This window comes from Suricata suricatta, chromosome 5, assembly GCF_006229205.1.
Source record: "Suricata suricatta isolate VVHF042 chromosome 5, meerkat_22Aug2017_6uvM2_HiC, whole genome shotgun sequence".
In the NCBI taxonomy this organism is placed as follows: domain Eukaryota; kingdom Metazoa; phylum Chordata; class Mammalia; order Carnivora; family Herpestidae; genus Suricata; species Suricata suricatta.
Window position 1 is genome coordinate 112395718 of NC_043704.1, and position 21135 is coordinate 112416852.

The window sequence follows — 21135 nt, forward strand, 5'->3', positions numbered from 1 at the left end:
AGGTTCACATGTGGAATTCAACATTACTCTCTGAGCAGGAGGTGAGTCCATTTGGGGGGGCAGGGAGGAGGATAGCTTTTCTCATTCTTTATTTTTTTTCTGATTGAAAAAATGATGCTTACTGTAGGAAACGTTTTGAAAATACAAAGAAATCAAAAGATATGAATAAAGCCTACTTTCCCCTCACTCATATGTGTATATTTTAACTGAAATGGGATTATTTTCACTTAGCACTGTATTGCTAAGATATTTGAAAGATCTCTTTCTAGGAAGCAAGGCCTTTAAAATCAGACACCCAGCTCTGGCTCAACTTTCAATTCAAATACAGATCTGTGTCATTCTGTAATGTCTGTTCAGTCTTCTAGTATCTGTCTGAGCCATAATTCATTCAACCACTCAACACATTTAAGATATAAACAGAACTGCAGCTGGACATCTCTGTGCATACATTTTGCATGCTTTTTGTATTGATTTGGAGTTATGTTTGTGATTAACAGGGACACGAAATGATTTTGCTTATTTATCCCCAACATTAAAGAAACCTAAAGGAAGGCAGTCAAGTGCTGGTTTGATGGCTCCACATTCATTTATCACTTTTCTGCTTTATTGTTCTTGCTGAGTGGCTTTCTCATTCCTCATGATTCAAGAGGGCTGCTACAGCTCTAGCCATCAGGTTCACATTCCAGGCTGAACGGAAGAATGAGGTGGAAAGCAGATCTTCAGAAGCAGTCAGCCGTCTCTCCCTCATCTATCAAATTGTTTCCTTGGTATGTACTTTGTGGAAGTAGAGGTGCTGGATGCAAGCTCTTTCCAGGATTTTATTACATGTTGACAAACTGCCCTTCTGAAAAATGGTACCAATTTAAGTCCAGTGATGTGCATGGGTGACGTTTAGTGAGGCTGGTTCTTTTGTGAGCATTTAAAAAGATATTTTCCTGCGGGACCTGGGTGGCTCTGTCGGCTGAGCATCCAGCTTCAGCTCAGGTTATGATCTTGTGGTCCGTGAGTTCGAGCCTGCATCGGGCTCTGTGCTGACAGCCTGGAGCCTGCTTCAGAATCTGTGTCTCCCCTTCTCTCTGCCCCTCTCCTGCTCATGCTCTGTGTGTGTCTCTCTGTCTCTCAAAAATAAACATTAAAAAAAAAGGTATTTTCTTGAAGCTGTGGTTTTTCTTTTGTTTAAACCACACATTCTGCAGAGGGTGATATGTGGATTTTTTATATATTTATGAATTTTTCTTCAAAACACCTCTCTGTATTCCATCATCTATTCCAAATATCGGAAGGACATTTGCCTGTGAATTTAAATGTTTTTCAAGTGTATTTTCTTAACTTCTAAGAAAACTTACTTGTTGGTTGAATTAATAAACTAGCTCTCTCCCAGTTTGAAACATCTCCTGGCCAATTTAAATAAAAAGCACAGTGGAAGAGCTGCTCTTCCCAAGTCAATGTTTAAACATACATACTTGATCTCTGACTCTACTACGCTATACTGTGAATATAAAGGAATCTTCTGCCCGTGGTTTTCTCCTCTTGTGTTGGGTCCATTTTCTCCTTCAGTGAAAGGATATTAAGGGTCACTATTATTGCCAAATTTTAAATTCCTTTGTTCAGATGTTATTAAATCTGGTGTCACTTTGTTTCTTGACTTGGTTATTCAGATTGGTTATCTTAGCCTTTTTTCGATCTTTATTTATCTTGCGTGTTACAGAATAAGATTCACTTCAGAGTTTGAAAAATGATCTGCCAAAGTATTAACTGTCACTATGGGATCGTATGAAAACATGATTATTCTAGTGCTACTTTCCAGTCAGAACTAACTTTCAAAAAAATGTGACAGTTGGTGAATCAGTAGGTGGAAATACCTTACACATTCTTTCATGTTTCCCATAAGTTTAAGATCCAAATTAAAAATTACATACACATAAGTAGATATTTATTTTATGTGAGAATTAATGCCAGCTACTTTAGCGAAGAATGGGGTTTTGATGAGGAAGTAAGTTAAAAAAATGGAAACAGATACATATTTCTGTTCTTTGTTAAGTAAAGATTAAAGCAATAGTTTTGTTTTGTTTTGTTTTTATTAAACCTGCACCTGTGGGTACCAAATTAACTCTATTTGGAGTTTGCATAAATATGTTTATGTGTAAAACAATAGTACTTTTTAGACTAAATTTGTTTTTCCATTTGGGGAATCTCAGAAGCTTCAGGTCTTCCTGCATTTCTGTAATTGAAATTTTAGGCTGCTGACCTGTGAGGGGCCTTGTAAATGATTACCAACTAAATTAGCCTAAAATTTCCTGAGCATTCCTAACAGAAGCCTGTTAAGAAAAATGGAAAACCATTAGATTTTCTTTGTCTAGTGTTCAGTCTTCTTGTGCTTTCCACTTCAAGCTAAAATCCCTTTCTACCTTCAGCGTGGGCAGAAGCCTCTCTCCGTCAGGGGATGCTCCTCACCACCGGAAGCGCCTCCCTGACAAGGAGGCTTTTTCTTAACCCCAGATCAGAGAGTTGATATTATTACATTGCAAAACAGACAAACAAAAAAACCAAAGGCAGGCTGGTGGTTACCTAGTTCATTTGTGGTTGGAGAATATTTTTTCTCTAAATTTGTTGTTACTGAGCCAAGTCTGTGGGAAATCAAGTAAATCTATAGTTTTTGCAGTGGATTGATGCCCACATTATTTATCCCATTTCCTTGGGTTCATTGTACCATCGTGTGTTTGCTGGTTGTTTTGAATTTGAACTCCTCAGCTCCCTTTAAACCATTGGGATAGATTTTCGTAAGGGATAAAAGAGGAGTTAATATTTACAGTGTCATATATGTCTGGCATTGTGCAGGTGTTTTGCTTTTGTTATTTGATGAAATATTCAAAACAACCTCATGGGGGGCGCCTGGGTGGCTCAGTTGGTCGAGTGTCTGATTTCAGCTCAGATCATGATCTCACGGTTTCTGAGTTTGAGGCCCGCATCAGGCTTTGTGCTGACAGCTCAGAGCCTGGAGTCTGCTTCAGATTCTGTGTGTGTGTGTCTCTTTTTCTCTGCCTCTACCTCGCGAATACTTTCTCTCTCTATCAAAAGTAAACAAACATTTAAAAAAACTAAAAAAAAACCCCACCTCATGAAAAGGACATTTTGATGCCCATTTTACAGTGGAGAACACTGAGGCCTGCTAGGTGAAGTTACAAAGTTCTCTTAACTGATTAATAGGAGAGGCAAAGTTCAAAAACACACCCGGGGAACACCCTTTCTCATTTGGATGATATTTTCAACCAAAGATGCCAAGAAATACATGTAAAAAGATACATGGACTGGGTTTAAAACATAATCAGCGTTGCCTGGTGATTATCTGCATCCCCAGTAGTCCCTTCCCCTCCCTGTCTCCCAGGTTTCACTCAATCCCTGCTAATGCCTCTGTTTTTCTCTTCGATCTTCCAAATCATTTCTTGCAAAACGGGATGCAGGCTCTGAAAATCAGCTGCAGCCTTTCTCCAGGCGGGCGTTGGGGCTCCTGCCAGTCCCTTCGCGCGTGCCAGCTGGGTCATGCCTTTCAAACGTGTGCAGAGTGTGGCTCTGAAGACCAGAGCCCGTGCAGCTTGTCCTCTTCTCAGAATTTGGGAAAACAAACCCAGCGAAAAGGCATGGAATCTCTTCACACGAATGGAAGTCAAGCTCCAGAAGAATCTTTGGCTTTCAAGGAGGCTTTGTGCCCTCTTCTTTGGGGCAAGTGACATGTGATTCAGTTGGCCCTGTTAGAAGGCAGAGAAAGGAGGGCATGTCTGTGGTTTAGTTGGGCTGGCTCACCTTCGGAGTGGGGTCGGAGCAGGTAAGCAGGGTGTCCATGAGGGCACACCGGAAGAACAACTGGAAAAACAACACGTTGAAACATGTGTTGGGCACGGAGAGGCTGGAAAAACAATTTTTAAAGTATTTTAGAATTTAAAGTAGCTCAGCGGCTTCAAAACAAACTTCTTTTCAAAACTGATTGTGAGGTTAAAGCTGCTTCCCAGATGTCAGACACAGTTGACGGGGGGAGCAGATCTAACTTAACACAGCGATTGAGCTGGAATGTCAGGCTCTGGGCCATTTAGAATCACAATAAAAATGGGATTCGTGCTCTGTGAACCTCCACACCATTCATTACTTCTTTGCTGCTACCTCCCTGCCAATTTGATTGCCAGCTCCGAGGGCCCACACTGGGTCATCTTCTGATGTGTTCGTGTTGGAGCTGAAGACAACACAGGTACTTCGGACTGAATGCCTGTGTAAGTGGCATGAATTCACCACACGCCTAGCACATCCCAACATAAGTATTTGGGGACAGCATCACTTCATCTGGAGCTTGGCTGTAGAACAGTAACTAACATGTCCTAACACTAGAAGAAGTGGCTGCCTTGGACTTCCTGAAAGACAGTAGGACATACAGAAAGCCGAGTAGACTGTACATTATGGGCCATTTAAAGCATTTTCAGTTGTAATTTTCACCACGGCCCACATTTTCCAAATCTGATTTTGGGATTGAGTCCTCATAGAAGATACAGCCCCCTTGTAAATGCTTGTCAGATGGAGAAATGGATGAATGCATTCCTCACTGCCTGTTGATAATTCTAGAATTCACCATTCATAAAGAACCTCATCTTTTCTCCACTACTCCTCATTCCCGTCCATTGTTTTCGTTTGTGAAAAAGGAGAAAGTTGTTTGGTTTCAACAGAAGAAATTTAATGTAATTTATAAATCTCTTAATAGCACTATTGAGATCCTGACATGAAAAGAGAAAAAATGCTGAGCGTTGATAATAAAATTGCATTACAGCCAAAGTTCCTCAATAGGGCTCTTGGCGCAAGGCAGACAAACAAGCAAAAACTCAGTCCTTCTGGTTTTCTTGTTGCTTTTTTAGGGAATAGGAAAAATAAGGCTGTGCAAGAGTTTGGCTCCGTTTGCAGGGGGGAAGTCAGGTGTGCCCATGTTGGGTAATGTTGGGGACCTCGGAGGCGATGTCGGGGTGCCTCTAACAATGGTTCACCCTCTGAAGTGAGGCGGTCGGTAAGTCACACCTTGGGGTTGTGTTGGTGAGTCACTGGTTTCCTGAAGTGGTTTTCTCCAGAAGTGGCACATTCACAGTGTCCCCTTCTTTCCCACCCCAGCAGCACCACGCTGGTAAGGAAAGCCCTGCAGGAACCACGGATATTACAGTCTCAAGTGGGCTCACACTGTGCTTCGGGGCTGGCAGCAGCTCGCCGTGACTCAGCCTCAGCCCTGGAGCAGGTTCGGGAATGAGTCTGCGGAAAATCGGTGCTGCTGGGGGGCGGGGCGGGGCGGAAGGATCTGAGTAGATAGATCGCCACAGCTGGCCGTGGCTGAAGTGCCCGTAGACCTTCCAGGCTCCTGCGGCTCCTCCTGCTTCTAATTTAAACAAGGGGAGGCTTCTTGGCATGGCTCTGATGGAAGTCGAGGATTAGAGCCTGGTAGTTAAAAATACAATCTCTGCCATTCATTCAGAATTCCAGGGGACTCTGAAATGTTTGGCAAGTGAATGGTAGAGACCGGAAACAGGCACCAAAATAATGCTGCTGGTCTTGTATCATCTTTTATTAGAGGATCCTAAAAAAAAAAACCCCACCAAAAAACACAACAGCATTTATGTATGAGTTATCATTCCTATGTCATAGACTACAGCTATGTTTGACAAGTGCCTAAGTGAAAATCCGACCAGAACCTTTCAAGTACAAATTCCTTGTGGTTTCAAAGAAGGATAATCTTTCTCATGAAGCATACTTCTTTTATGTAGAACAGTCACTTTTATTCTATGACATGAGGCAGTTTTCATGGCTTTGGGATTTAATCTGTGAATGATATGGATGCTTTGCTAATGTACATGGTGTCAGCCGTGTACATTTGCAGCCTGACTTTTACCTCTTTGTATCTTGTATTCTAACTTAATGCATTGGACGAGCAAGAGATGGTACTGTTGAGGATTCGGGCAGAAGAGAAAAAGAATTGAAGCCAAGTACAGTGTTATGAAATCTGCTTTGGGACGAGAAATCATTGATTAGGGTGACAGTAGGAAGGATGAAAACTTGGGAAGGATGTTGACGGCTTTGGAAATAAAGTAAACCATCTCTTCAGCCAGGTACAGAGCCAGCACTTTATTTCCGATTGTCAGTGTATTGTAGTTCAAAAGCCTACTCCCCATTATCCAACTGGACTGATAGGGTTAAGCAGATGGGAACAGTTTACGGGATGGCTATGAATCAGGGTGGACTGCCAGTGTAGATGTGGGCTGTGAGCTGTCACAGCAATGGGAACTCCCCTTGCTGTGGGGGTACCCCTGCTATGAGGCTTCCCCCAGCTATGGGGTTCACACTGTGACCAGTTTCTGCTGTGCTCTGGTTTTAGGGGGCAGCAGAGTACGTACTGGAGAGAGTGTACATCTGGGCCTGGGAAAATTAGGAAGTGTGGATGCCAGCTGTCTTTGTTCTTGTGGTTAAGACCCACCTCTGATGTCAGTCGGAAGAACTAAGTACCACTGGCAAAAAACAAAACAAAACAAAAGGCGCCACCAAAGAAATGTAAGATATGAGTAAGATATGATGTGTCATTTCCTAGGTCTTGAAATTGAAAGAACACACCGCCAGCATGTTTAATGTAATTGAAACACAGGCAGCATTTATCCCTGAGATACAACAACAAAAAAATAAACCAACTTTTGCATATTTGTATTTTAATTCTAACTGGGGAACATTTCAGAACTTTAATGTGAGTCTCAGAGTAGTCTTCTTGCCATCTGGTACAGGATTAAGCATTGGCATAACATTTGTTGCCTGCTGACAATGGGTCAAACTTACTTGGCAAGCTCTGTCTGGGAAATTAGCAACCTCACGCAAATCTGTTTCAATTTCCATTTTTATCAAGGATGGGTTTCACTGAACTGGTTTACAACAAGCAAGTTGCAAAGTTCATTTAGCACTTTTTAAACACAGAATCTTCAGTGTGCCTACATTTCTTATAAGATTAAGAGCTTAGTGAACTGATCTCTTAAATAAAAAAAAAATTGTCTGATTTAAAAATACAAGACACTTTACTTATGCCCTAAATTGGGCATGTGAATATTATGGAGGTTGCAAGGGAATTGTTTTACAGACGCTTACTCTGTGCAGAAGAGATACTATGCTGTGCCCCATGGGGTCGTTTCTGCCATCAGAAGAGCTTGGGTTCCGTTGGAAGAAAAATATTAGCACCCCACCCCCACCCCCAGAAGAGAGATTCCAGGGAGAGTTTGAAGAGAGCTTGGACTGTCAAGGGACTGGAGCCAAGTGGCACTGAGTGTGAATTGAGTTTTGAACCAGCCAGCCTTGGTTTTATGACCCCAGGCTGCCTTTAGATTCCCATTTCGTTGGTGTGGTTCTCTTTAACTGCCTTGCGAGTTTGTGGTGGAAAAGAAGAGGCAAGTTGGAGGCTCCTTCTTGGTCCCGTCCTAACAGCTCTGTTTATGGCAGGGAGCCCTGAGTAATGTGTGACACTAATGTGAAACTAACATATTGAAGTATCGAGGGTGGAGAGGAGGGGGAATAAAAAGGCAAAGCACTTAGATTTAAAGATGGAAACTTTGCCCATAGACATAGGCAAGGAGCTTATGTTGTGAAGAACTCTAAATTCTTTCAAGATCAAGTACTCAGAATAATTTCTATTTTTATGTATTTGTATGCTTCCAGCAATACAAAATGTATTACATAGACCTTCTCTATTTCAGAAAGTCTTTGTTTTGTGGCTTCCTTCCATAAAGTTAATGTAATAGGTCATGGACTGAGGGATAAATTCATCTAAAAACACCAGGCCTTTTCCTGGGCTGTAAGAAACTGGTGGGTTCTATTTAATAGATTTTATCATTACCTTTAATGGTTCTGCCGCTAGTCAGGGTTTTATATTTACAAATTGCTTTTTATTTTTATGCCTTCCTAGTGCATTGTGCATAATAGGTATACAATCTAAGCTTGAGTAAACTTGAATCTATGTTGTGAGCCTTGGGCTTGAGGCCGGAGCTGCCTTTCATGCATTCACGGCTAAGGAAGTGAGCTTGGAAAGCCCAGTGAACTGGTCATGAAATCTGAGGTGACTTCGGCCATCATTAGTTTCCCTGAACAGACCTATTCTACCCTTGCAACAGGGAACGGGTGTGTTTGTTAGCTTCCTTTACTCCCGTCTCCTGGATCTGGGTGCCGAGACCAGGGTGGGTGAAGCGGCTTGTCCAACTAGGTCACACAGATCAGAGGTAGCCTTAAAACTCAGATATGTGAAGGGCCCCTGGGTGGCTCACTCCGTTGAGCATCTGACTTTGGCTCAGGTCATGATCTCGAAGTTTGTGGATTTGAGTCCCACATCCGGTTTTCTCCTATTAGCGCAGATGGTCTTCAGATGCTCTGTCCCTCTCTCTCTCTCTCTCCCCACCCTGATCCCCTCCCCCAAAATAAACAAACATTAAAAAAAAACCCAACAAACTCAGATATGTGTGATGCCAAGACTTTGATCTTTCACACAGTTTTGCACCAGTAGGTCTTCTTTCTGGAAGATGCCAATATGAGTAGTACTTTTATTTCGTGGGCAAGGAGACCAAGGAGTGGCTTGGATCCCAGCTGTCCTGGGGCTGAGTCTAGAGGAGGCATGGAAAGTGGATTGTCTGATTGAGAGGGTGGGGGAAGGGACGGAGGGCGGAGGAAAACCAGAAAGACTGGAGGGAGGGATGCCTGGAGGCCCTCCTGCTCATCGAGGTGAAAGGTCATGCAGGAGACTTGGAAGGAGGAAATAGGAGCTAAGTTAACGATCCCCTGGAGGCTGATGGAAGAGAGCATGCGGTTTGGGGAGGAAGGCTGGGAGGTGAGGATGCTGCCTTCTCTTCTGCTCGTTTCATTGACATTTCAACCTCAAATGCAGAATTTCCCTTATTAGTAAAATGGCTTTCTGAACTTGCATCTCTATTGAACAACATATTAGTTCAAGAAGGAAACATTATTTCACACACCATAGCTTTCCATAAACTACTGTTTCCAACCAAAGCAAAAGCTGCAGTTCCTAACACTGAAGCTCGTTTTGGACCTGGACGCTTCTCTAAGCAGAGACTCCTGATGTGGTTGGAGGTGAGAAGTTGGTTTGTTCTTCCTGAGACTGTGAAAGAAGACCGTCTGGAAAGTAGTGGCGAAAGGGGTCCCCAAAGAAAGAGAAGACCACTCCTGTTATCTTTGTTATAGGAACCTTCCCCCCACCTTCCCTTCCACCTCCCCCGCACCCCCTGCAGGGCTCCTTGTGAATTACAGGCCTCCCCCGCTCTCCCCAGGAAAAATACGTTATGGTGTCAGGAAAAGTTTTCCTTATCCTTAGGAACTGGTATTCTTTTTCTTTATAAACAAGATGGGTCCAGGTGATTAATTCCATTTCCTTAATTCTTCCTTTGGCCACACAACAATAATGAGCCAAATCTACAGTTTATCTTTAATAACATTTTAGTACCCTGTGACCTGCATGCCTATGCGTCATTTTCCTTTTTGTCATATTGTACCTTCATAGTTATTTTTGTTTTTATTGCTTACAAAATCAACACATAGCCACTGTTAAAAACCTGGAAAGTACAGGAGAGTTTGGTAAGGAAGAAAAAGCACCAGTGGGCCTATTACTTGGATGTATCATTGTAAATAGTTTGATACCTTTTTTCCTTTGTTGTTCCATATTTTAAAATAAGAGAACTGTATAGAATATGTGTTCATTGGACACACATATATAGGCAGATTGAATATACATATAAATTTTCAGGAGAAATTAGACTCTTAGAAACGGCAGAGACATTTGGTTGAATAGGACTCGGCAGCAAGGGAGGAGGAAAGTCAGGAAAGAGGTGGGAGTAGCAGGGAAGTGGGGATTAATCCAGCTAAACTGTGGGTCCTGGCAGACAGTAAGGTTACACTGAGAAATCCGAGAAAGGAAATGAGTCAGTAACTCAGAGAGAGCGGAGATGAGACAGCACTGTGAGAGAGCCAGTGGTTTAGCCCGCCTTCAGGAACGAGGTGACAGGAGCTAAACATGTTGAACAATGGCAGAATTTAGCTTCAAATCAAACCATCAGCGATGTATTAAGTTCTTGTGAGCAAGGCCCTTGCTCTTGGCATTCAGACTGGGAGCCACCCTGGACTTCATAGAAGCCGAGCCTTAGAGCAGAGCTGACGTCGGGTCGGCTGGTGGGTCTGCAGAGGCTGGGAACTCGAGTGGCTTTCTTCTCAGAGTTGTTTCTGAGCAATGAGAACTGCTCACTTAAGAAAGACTCCCTCTTGTACTCTAGTCTTTGGGGAATACTGTGAGTGACACTTTTAATTAACAAATCTGCTGGGAACAAAACTCCTTTAAAAGCGTTGGCTGGGTGTGGGGTTGGAAGGGTGGGTCGAGGAGGCTCCCACGGCCCTGGGGGAGTTCTAGGACTTGAAGCCATGTCTGAGTTGTGCCTCGATGGGGTCAGACCTCTCTGGGACGGGGCCAGAGTGCCCTCCCAGAGAGCCCCGGCACTCTTGTCCCAGGCGGTGGAGGCCGGCCGGCTGTGGTGACAGTGCTTAGCAGGTGAGCCTTTCTGCTTTCCCCAGACTCAGGGGCCACAGCCCACTGGTGGGAAAGGAGAGTGGGGACCAGCCATTGGGTTGGGAATGCCTCATTCCAGCTCCTGTGTCATTCCTACCACTGGCCCCAGCAGCGTCCTGAAGTGTCTCCTACCACACAGTGCGTCCATGGCCGTGCGGGTGCTGCTTCTGGTACAGCGTCAGGACCCATGGTCTCAGGGGGTCTAAGAAGAGCTCCTGAGAGAGAGAAGAATTCCTTTCCTTCTGGTACCATTGTAGAAACCGTGCAGGACAGACCTACCTTGGAAAAATGTTTTAATAGTGTGGGTCCTGAAGGATGGTTAGTCAGAGGGTCTCTTAGATCTAGTTCCTTGGCTACAGGGGGTTTACTCAGCTCTGACACCCTCATCAATTGGTTCCTCACGCTGGGAGGACTGTGACAACCCCCCTGAGGCTGGTTATGAGTTTCCAGTTGACCAAAAGTTGACGGAAGGATTTTATGAAAGCTTTCACAGAATTACAGTTGTTAAACTGAAGGTGTAAATGAGACCATTGTTTCTTTTCTTATTGTCTTTTTGTGCTCGTGCAAGTGATTCTTATTTCTTTATTTAAGTCCTCCCCCCTCCCCCCACTTGAGTTTTTCTTCACAAGACAGTCTTGGTTTTAAAATTTTTATTTCGCCTAGTTAATTTTTCATTATTTTTTTTGAAGACTGCTGATAGCTCTGACAGTATGGAAACTCAACAGTTAAACTTAATCTTGCTTCCTTTACCAAGCCTGATTTTTTTTTTTTAATCACACTCATTTAAAGGCCTTCTTGGGAAACCATCCAAGCTTTCACTCAGGCAGTGGATGAGTTCCCCATGGCAATAACTTGCTGTCTCCGATAAAGAAGTCTGAAGAAGAATTTGAGCAGCATTCATTTAGCAGCATTCAAAAGTGAGGAAACAGATGCAAAAGAAGAGACAAATGCAACTCCAGGGCCTGGAATTACAGTGATTTGGGATTGAACTGAATGATAGTAATAGTGGTTTGCATTGCTAAAGATTCAGAGGAGGCCATTGTCATTCAAAATTAAGGTGTGTTTAATGAAAGAACAATCATGCTTCGTTTCAGGTGGATCTAGGAAGATCTCTAGTGTGTGGGGTTTGACATTGACAATTTGGGAGAGGCAAACCTAGTTGCAAGGCATAGAAAAAAAGGCTGACAGTTTTTGCTATCAGCGTTTGTGGTCTTTGATAAATATCAAAAGCACTCTGATACAGTAAAACAAAGTTATGGCACTAGATGAATATGCTCATCTTTAAACGAAAAATATAATAAAATCTCAAAAAAGATTTTATAGGGGTACTAGGGTGCCTCAGTTGGTTCAGCGTCTGACTCTTGATTTCGGAGTAGGTCATGAGCTCACAGTTCTGTGAGTTCGAACCCCGCATTGGGCTCTGCGCTGACAATATGGACCCTGCCTGCTTGGGATTCTCTCTCTCCCTCTCTCTGTGCCCTTTCCCTGTGGTGCTCTCTCTCAGTCTCTCAAAATAAATAAATAAACTTAAAAAAAAAAAAAAGGCAAATATGGTGTGAGGTAGGGTACATAAATAAGTTACCAAGAATTACTTATGTTGTGGTTTGGGAGGAGGTAGACAAAGCTGGAGGTCTTGTCCCTCTTTTTAAGGACATATGGAACTCTAGGCAGAGGCTTATGTTGTGCCAATTTCTCTGAGATTAAGTCACAATAATAATACTGGAGGTTGTGTATGACCAAAAGTCTAATCATGTCTTTTCCCTCAGAAACCTTCATGCTTTGACACTTGGGTTTCTCCATCATCTGGCACTTGCCTGTCTTCCTACACTTCATTCCTGCTACCCTGTGCTTCAGCTACACAGTTGTTAACCTCACTTAGAAGAATGTAAGCTTCTTGAGGGGTTTATGCATCCCCTGTGTGGACCTCACAGTGCCTTCCTTGCTCTTGATAAGCCATCGGTTGTGTCATGTTTACGAGGTTGGTTTCAGGAGCTCCGTCTTTGGCTGATACCAACTGAGGTGTCCTCATTATGTCAATTATATGAGCCGGGGAGCGTGGGAGGCTTGGCGTGGTGGGAGGGCTGGGTCCTGCTTTGGGAGAGGAGGTCACACCATGGCATGCCAGTGGTTGAATGTCGGGGAAGCACCTGCGCAGCTGGGGAACAGAGGCTGCTTGTCTGGGACGCGATGCACTGTTGAGGCAGAAAACCCTTATGAAGGTGTTTGCATATAGGGGCAGCTGGGACAGCCAAGTCATGGGCTTGTGTTCAGAGAGTCCCTTGCAAGACCCCTCCTGGCACCCTTGGATGGAGGGATATGTGGGCACGCGTGACGTTGGCTGAAAACAAACACAGTGTGTCACCCATCTGTAAGCAGATCCTAGGGGAAGAAGAGCCGGTGTCATTTAACTCTTGTGCTGTTATTGGTGATGGAGATAATGATAATCATGCTGACAATTAAAAAGATAATTGTTTTCCTTCTTTTAGTCACATAGAAAAAATCACCACGTGGCAAGACCCTAGGAAGGCGATGAATCAGCCCTTGAATCCTATGAGCCTCCACCCTGCTGCCACTCCCACCCCAGCACCCCAGAGGTCCATGGCCGTGTCTCAGCCAAATCTCGGTAAGCCCAAAGCTTTCACCGGGAGGTGAACAAACAAGGGTTTGACCAAGGGGCTCTGGAGCTCGGAAGCAGCTCTGGATGTCTCGGTGCCTCCTCGTGCACCCCAGGTCGTCCTAGGGTGCATTACGCCTGTGCCGCCTTTGCCTTCTTTCTTGGCCTTTTCTCTACCACTTCGCACTCCCGCTGCCTAGGTTTATGCTACGGTTATGGCATCTCTTTCAATTGTCTTTACTGGAGTTTTTTGAAAAACTCGTTCATCCAAACTAAGGTGGGCTGAGTACACACCCCATTCTGTGAATTTGGTCCCTGAAGACTGCCAAAGGTGCAATGTGAGCCTCAAATCCCTTTTCTTCCTTCTTTTATTATTATTATTTTGCGTAATGTGTGCTTGACACCAGGCTTGGTGCTTTCATGCCTTATCTCATTAAACTCACAACAACCTACAAGAAGTGATTGCATTCCCATTTTGTGGATGAGGAAACTTTCCCAAGGTCGTACAGCGTGTGGATAGCAGAGTTTGGAGTTTGAGGCTGCTCTGACTTTGGAATGCATTTAGCCTTTACGTAATCTGCAGGTGGCTGCTCACGATCCCTCCCCGAGGACAGTGCAGCTCACTCTCGACTTCCTTGAGAATGCTTAAATGTGGGGGCTCCCAGGTGGCTCAGTGGAGTGTCTGACTCTTGATTTCAGCTCAAGTCATGATCCCAGGGTCGTGTGTTGGGCCCTTTGCAGAGCAAGGAGCCTGCTTAAGACTCATATTCTCTCTCTGTCTCTCTCTCTGTATCTCTCAGCACCTGGATGGCTCAGTTAAGCATCTGACTTCAGTTCAAGTCATGATCTCACAGTTTGTAAGTTTGAGCCCCACACTGGGCTCTCTGCTGTCAGCACAGAGCCTGCTTCAGGTCCTCTCCCCTCCCTGCCTTTCCCCTCCCTCTCAAAAATAAAATAAACATTAAAAAAATACATTTAAAAAGCTCTATCTCAGGGCATCTGAGTGGCCCAGTCAGTTGAGTGTCTGACTTTGGCTAAGGTCGTGATCTCACTGCTCTTGGGTTTGAGCCCCACGGCAGGCTCTGTGCTGACAGCTCAGAGCCTAGAGCCTGCTTCAGATTCTGTGTCTCCCTCTCTTTGCTCCTCCCCTGTTCTCTCTCTCTCTCTCTCTCTCTCTCTCTCTCTCTCTCTCTCTCAAAAATAACCATTAAAAAACAATTTTTTAAAATGAATCTCCCTCTCTCTCTCTCCTTCCCTTTGCCCCTCTCCCCACTTGTGCGTGCATGGTCTCTCTCTCTCTCTCTCTCTCTCTCTCTCAAATAAACATTAAAAAAATTCTCTCTGTCTCTCTTCCCTCCTTCCCTGCTCGTGTGAGAGCTCTCTCTTTCTCTCTCTTAAAAAAAAAAATGCTTAAGTGTGATTTTAGAATTGAGAAAAGATTATTTTGTGCTAATTACCTTTACTTCAGAAGAGGTAAAATTCTTCCCACTAGAGATAATCAGATGTGAATTAATACACAGCAGCAACAAAACTAGCTTCTGTGGTAGGCATTTTCCCTGCTTCCAGAGGCTAAAAATAAGAGGATACTTTTAAGGTCTCATAAAAGATGATGCCATTTTCAGATAACTTTTCCATTTAAGATCAGATATCCAGATACTGCTTTATACACAGACTAGTTCATTTTAGAGTGAAAAGAATCTCCTGTTGCATTTTTCAGGAATGAACGGGATAAAAAAGGGAGTATTATTCCCAGACACCTTCCCTCCTACTGTGACTTAGCCAAAGTGAGCATGAACTCAAGTAAACCCGAGTCGGCTTCAAGTAAATATGTTGTCTGTTCTTCCAGGAAGTCTGGATCTACCATTTTTAAAGCTTGCAGATGTAAAATATATCCAAAAAGCAAATGCCTTGGAAGAGCTTCTGTTGTATTCTGTATCGAAAGGGCAGATCAAGGAAAGTGGTACCGATGCTTCTACCAGCAGCGGTAAACCAAAACTTCCATGAGTCATTCGTCCCAAATACAGGAGCTCAAGTAGAAAGCAGTTGCAAGTGTAGTAAAGAAACCACAAATTAGGTAGCATTAGACTAGTTTCAAGGTTTCTTTTAGCTGTTTAGCTTTCATTAAACATTCTAAAGACTGATTATTAAAGTATTGACTTTAATTTTATAATGCATTATAATTGGAAAAAAAATCTTTCATGGACTTAGTTACAAAAAATCCAAACACTTTTTCAAAGCACTGTTAAAAAAGTAAGTTTTCCTTACATCCCAATTCCTTTTTTTTTTTTAAAGTTTGTTTATTTTGAGAGAGAGAGCACGAGTGCATGTGAGCAGGAGAGGGGCAGAGGGACAGAGAGAGAGAGAGAGAGAGAGAGAGAGAGAGAATCCCAAGCAAGCCCTGCATTGTCACCATAAAGCCCGATGTGTGGCTCGAACTCATGAACCGTGAGTGAGATCATGACCTGAGCCGAATTAAGAGCCAGATGCTTACCTGACTGAGCCACCCAGGCACCCCTTGGACCCCCATTCCTTAGTCCTGGAGTCCTCTAGAGCTTCCAGTCAGGAGTATGTGTTTCTTCACATGAATGCTAGCGCATTATACCCCCTGTTGTTCACCTTGTCTTTTCTGCTTCTGTATCTGTACATATAGAGCTGTCACCTTCTTCTTCTAAGAGATTCCCTAATAGTTCAACATATTGGTACGTCATTATTAGTTTAACTGGCAGCCCCATGCAGTGGATACTTAGGTTGTTACTTGTGTGTTGCTGGTACGCGCATTAGTGGAATGAATATGTTTATGTTGTACTTGCCTTCATTTTTAAAAATTGTGCAACAAGTAGGAAGTGGACTGATTAAATGAAAAGGAAACTGAATGCTTGAGACTTAACAGTGAAGGCGCACGTGGGTCAGCCTGTGCTCGTGAGCCACCCTCTCCCCACAGAAGCACAGTTGCTTTGTGAAGCACGTCTAAAGAAATTGTCATCTGAATGTCGGAAACATGTTCACCTAATCCTCAGTTAAAATCCCTTACTTTCCAGATTTCTAATAAGTTTAAGCAGTAAATGTCTCATGACACTGTTTTTTCCCCTAATAATATTTGAATGTTTGTCCATTACACAGTGTGTAACTAGCCTATACCGAATCACAGATGTGTCCTAAGGATAGACCTGTACCAGGGAATGCCCGGTGAGCACCAATGACTGGGGATAATTTAGAGAATCATAATGTGGTCCTAAGAATAAATGATTTACTCAGAACATATTATTTCAACCTATATAGAGTAGTGCAGTTTTTAAAAAGTATAAAGAGCAGATCCTTCTCCTTTTTAAATCTAGAATTTTGGTCTTTTCAATATAATGTAGCTAACAACTAAGTGAACTTAAATTGGTGTGTCTCCTTTATAGAGAGGTATTTTGAAAATGTCAAAATGTAGTTAATACTATTATGAGATGATCAATTTAGTACCTTTTATAAGATATTCTATGTATTTCTAGAGCTGTGATATAATCTTTGACTTTGCTAAATACATTCAGAAGTAAATCTCCTTTTTTGGAGGATTCTGTTTTACTGTAGGTTAGGTATATGGATTTTGGGAATCAGTCTGTTAGAATTTGAAACCTGGCTCTGCCCTTTACTCACTTGCTGAGCTTATTAAATTACTTAATTTTGCCTTAGTTTCCTTATATGTAAAATGAGGATTTTTATTACAGTATGAAGAGATTATATGAATTTATTTATGTAAAGTGCTTAGATGTGGTGCTTGGCACATAACAAGCTATAATTATTTTCTTCTTATTACTAACATTATTCTTTGTGGAAGGAAAACTTATATTTTATACCTTATTCAATTTTAGAATGTTGGATTTGAAGATAATTTCATTGCTTATCGTAAGAATTCTCAAGAAATAAAGATTTATTTTGGGCGAGTTACAGCATAAAGAACTTTAAATTAGGAACACTGTTCATTACTTTCAGTGAGAATAGCGCCCTCTGGTGGAAATGTTTCAGCCCCCCCCCCCCCCCCCAAGCTTATCCGTGGAAATCTTATTTTTTTCGGTGCATCTATTCCTGAAATGTAATTTACAAGTCCAGTCATATTTTAATTGGTAAAGAAGAAGCCTGTCACTTTAAAGGCATCCTGAAGTGATTGAGTGACTTTGTAAAAAATGGAGCAAACTTTTGTCAGGCTGCATCAGTATCCAGTGAAAAAAGCATCTGTGTAGGATGGCAGATTTGTTGTGTATCTACACTCATTGACTTTTCAAATGCCTACGTAAAATGAAATAGACTCTGCAGGAGAGAAATGCAAAATAATAATAATAATAATAAATGAATTTTTTTGGCATTTTATTTCAAATAATCATCTCTGGCTTGGTCTAGTTTTTAACCAACATGTTCGTTTTTGTATCTGCCAAATCAGGTTTTCTGTCAGGTTTTGTCCTATTTGATTCTGTCTGAGCACTTCAGTGTCCTTTGCATCTCAGTCTCCAGAGATGCTTACTGAATGGAAGAAGAAAGGAAGATCTTGGAGAACTTCAAAGAGGAAAGAGGAAAGGTTACCTCTGAATGGAAACCATCTTATTTGGGGGCCCACAACTTGCTTAGAATCCCAGCTTTTATGTAACAGTGAAGGGAGAAAATGATTACACATATGAAAGTTGATATTTTTTTTCATAACACAAACCAGGTAGGACCTTGTATCTTTTAAATGGGTTGTTGGTCTCATTAACCACTATTAAAACCCACTAAATTTTTTGGAAGGGGGAAAAATGAAATAAATGGGGGGAAAAGGACTCTCACAGGCCCTAATCTAACTAGGACAATGGGCTTGGGGGGGAAATGGGGCCTGCTAAGGAAATCAGTTGAGGTGTTAGGGCAGTGGTAGGTGGTGTAGAGTGGAGGCAGGGACCTTTGTGTATAGTGGTTGATGGGAAGAACTTGGAGTTTCAGATGAGTTTCTCTTGGGTTAGCCATTTACTAGTTTCCTTTGTTATCAGCCTCTCTGAGTCTTGTTTTCCTTATCTGTAAACTGGTGATAATGAGAGCAGAATGCCTAGCTAGTTTGATACCTGCCTCATAAAAGTTGTCTTGAGGACTGAGTACCAGACATAGAGAAAGCCCCCAGAGGAGTATGTTGTAACTGTTATTGTTAGCTGGTAGCCTGATTTTCCCTTACTTTTCTGGCCCACGTGTACTCCGAGGAAGAGCGTGTGCAGGAATGGTGTGTGCCGTTAGAAAGCCGTCCTGTTCCTGCCTGAGGAACACCCAACTTGGATCGTTTGGGTACTTCTGCTTACACATTGCAAAAATAATCTTGTTGACCTCAGACAGCAGTTGGGAGAAGAGGAGGAGGCCTGTGTGCTCGGGACCCGGCTCCTCCTCCGTCAGATTGTTAACAGGGAGCTTGTGAAGAGCACCTTCAAGTTCCGTGTGAAGGACGCTTCCCCCTTGACACATGTGCCAGCGTCAAGGTTTTCCCGTTCCTCAGCACACAGATACTTGAGTCATGCGGCAACTTAAACTACCCCCATACTTAAAAATATTACTACCAAGAGAAAGTGAATTTTGCCCTTTCGGTGATAATTCCAGTGATCATAAACCCTGGTGTGCTGGGCTCCTCTCACATTAACAGACCGCTTTGCTGGATCGGCGCCCTGTCCTGCAGTGCCAGGATCCTCCCAGACAGAACAGGAAAAATAAAGACAGTGTAACAGCCTCACCAGACTGCCAGCCCTCGCTGGTTCAGTGCTTTCGGTAAAGTGCAGCCAGAGTGTATTTTTAATGCTATAGGAATTCTTAAAATATCACACACACACACACACACACACACACACACCTCCCTCTTTGAAGATGTGCCATCCACCAGGCCAGAGTCTAAGTCCTCCAGGTCTGTCTTGATCTGTACTTCAAATTATAAACACGTGTGTGTGTTTTTCTTTTTTGCAGGGCATGCTTTTCAAGACAAGGTGGAAAATCTTGTCTGTGCTCAGTTTGGTAAATTGGCTTTATTCTTCCCTCTAGGAAGTGTACAAAAGCACTTAAAAACATTTTATCAGCAAGTGAAATAGCTAAGGGACATGCAGCCTCGTGGTGCTTAAGCCACGTAGAAAGGTATCCTAAGGTTTGCTAAAAGTGAGATTTATATGTAGGCTATCTTTTTTTTTCTTTTTCCAATGTTTTTTTTTCTTTCTTTTTTACTAATCAGATTTATGTGGTAAGTTTGTGGCAGACACATCTGGCTACTGTGATTTTTCCAGCTCTGATATTCTCTCTACTTTTGGAACTTCGTGGTCTCTGCAGCATAAATTAGCTCAGTCTGCACAAGCACATGCACACAAACCCAAAGACAAACCGGAAACCTTCACACGTGATAGGAAGAGGGTAGAGTGTACGGCATTGGTAGGAACGTGGGGGACAGAAAGCGGCATATATGGCAGGAAGGAAGATTGTGGACATGGGGGAAAAGGGAAGGGATTCTGGGTAAAAAGGCTTTTTTTCTTGATTAGAAAAAAAAGGAGCAGTTTTCTAAATATCTAAATACTGTAGAAATCACTTTTGTCTTAGATTTGGAGGAACCATCAACTGGCAGAATTCACTCTATCTAGTCAACATTATTAAAGACTGCTCTTCTTTGGAGTTTCCAAAAAGATTCGTTACACTTTTTTTCTTTTACGTTTTTTAAAGATATGTGAAATGAGGGCTGGAAACAGTATTATTATTTAAAGAATTTTTTTAATGTTTATTTTTTGAGAGAGACAGAGACAATGAGTGGGGGAGGGGCAGAGAGCGAGGGAGGCACAGAATTCCAAAGCAGGCTCCAGGCTCTGAGCTGTCCGGCACAGAGCCCTAGGCAGGGCTCAAACTCACAAACTGCCAACATCATGACCTGAGCCGAAGTTGGATGCTTAACCAACTGAGCCACCCAGGCACCACTAAAAACATTATTAAATTGACTAATTCAATTCCTCTTACACAATAAAGTGAGATGTAATAGTGTATAAAGAAATGAACTTTGTGTTTCCATATGTATATTCCATTTATCTTAATATGGATGACTCTCTTATCTAGATTAGTACAGTTGACCCTTGAATGGGGTGGACTGGGAGGTTGGGGAGCAGACCCAAATTCCACATATAACTTTGGTTACTCCAAAACTTAACTACTAATAGCCTACTATTGACCCAAAGCCTGAACTGCTAATGTAAACAGTCAACTAACACATATTTTGTATGTTATATACGTTATATGCTGTATTCTTACAATAAAGTAAGCTAGAGAAAAGGAAATGTTAGGACAATCCTGAGAGAAAATACGTATAGTACTTTACTGTAAAAAATCAGCATGCAAGTGGCCTCATGCAGTTCAAACCCATATTGTTCTGTGGTCAACTATATTTATTCATCTGGATGAATTAAGAGAAACACTTGTAGAGTTTATTATGTGAAATTTAGATATTTAGATAGAAAATTTCATTGATAGAAAGTGTCAACAGCCATGAAAAATGTTTGATGCCACACTTTTCCTAAGAAAATATTCTCTAAGATAAAATTCCTATGTAGTATGCTAGATGAACACTTTGGAAAATTGCGTACACAAAGAAGGTTATTATAATAGCGCCACCCCCAAGTAAGTGCCTGCAACACAAAAATAAATGTATTTGGAACCATTAAAATATTAGTCACAGGACTAGGTGGCACATGGGAAACTTTATTATTTTAGTCTAATTTTATGAAGCAGAAAAAATTGTTTATTGTGAACTATAATTTTGTTTTTTTAAAAAAAAAGACTGTTTAGGTTCTCCTTTCCCACACATTTTGCTCTCCAACTGTGTATTTCTGGTCCCTAGCCAAGTGCATTATGCATCACAGGTGCACCACTTTGTAGAATTAATGTGTTAGGTAAATCAATT

At 42.3% G+C, this 21135-nt stretch overlaps 1 protein-coding gene across 2 annotated transcripts in view; it reads left to right on the plus strand.

Moving 5' to 3' along the window:
* The window catches only part of WWTR1 (WW domain containing transcription regulator 1), a 136123-nt gene that overhangs the window by 66870 nt on the left and 48118 nt on the right, over positions 1-21135 (plus strand). For both annotated transcript variants that reach the window (XM_029940066.1, XM_029940068.1), the window contains one exon: positions 13099-13235. In XM_029940066.1, coding sequence (XP_029795926.1) covers positions 13099-13235 — 137 coding nt within the window. The remainder of the gene's footprint in view (positions 1-13098; positions 13236-21135) is intronic.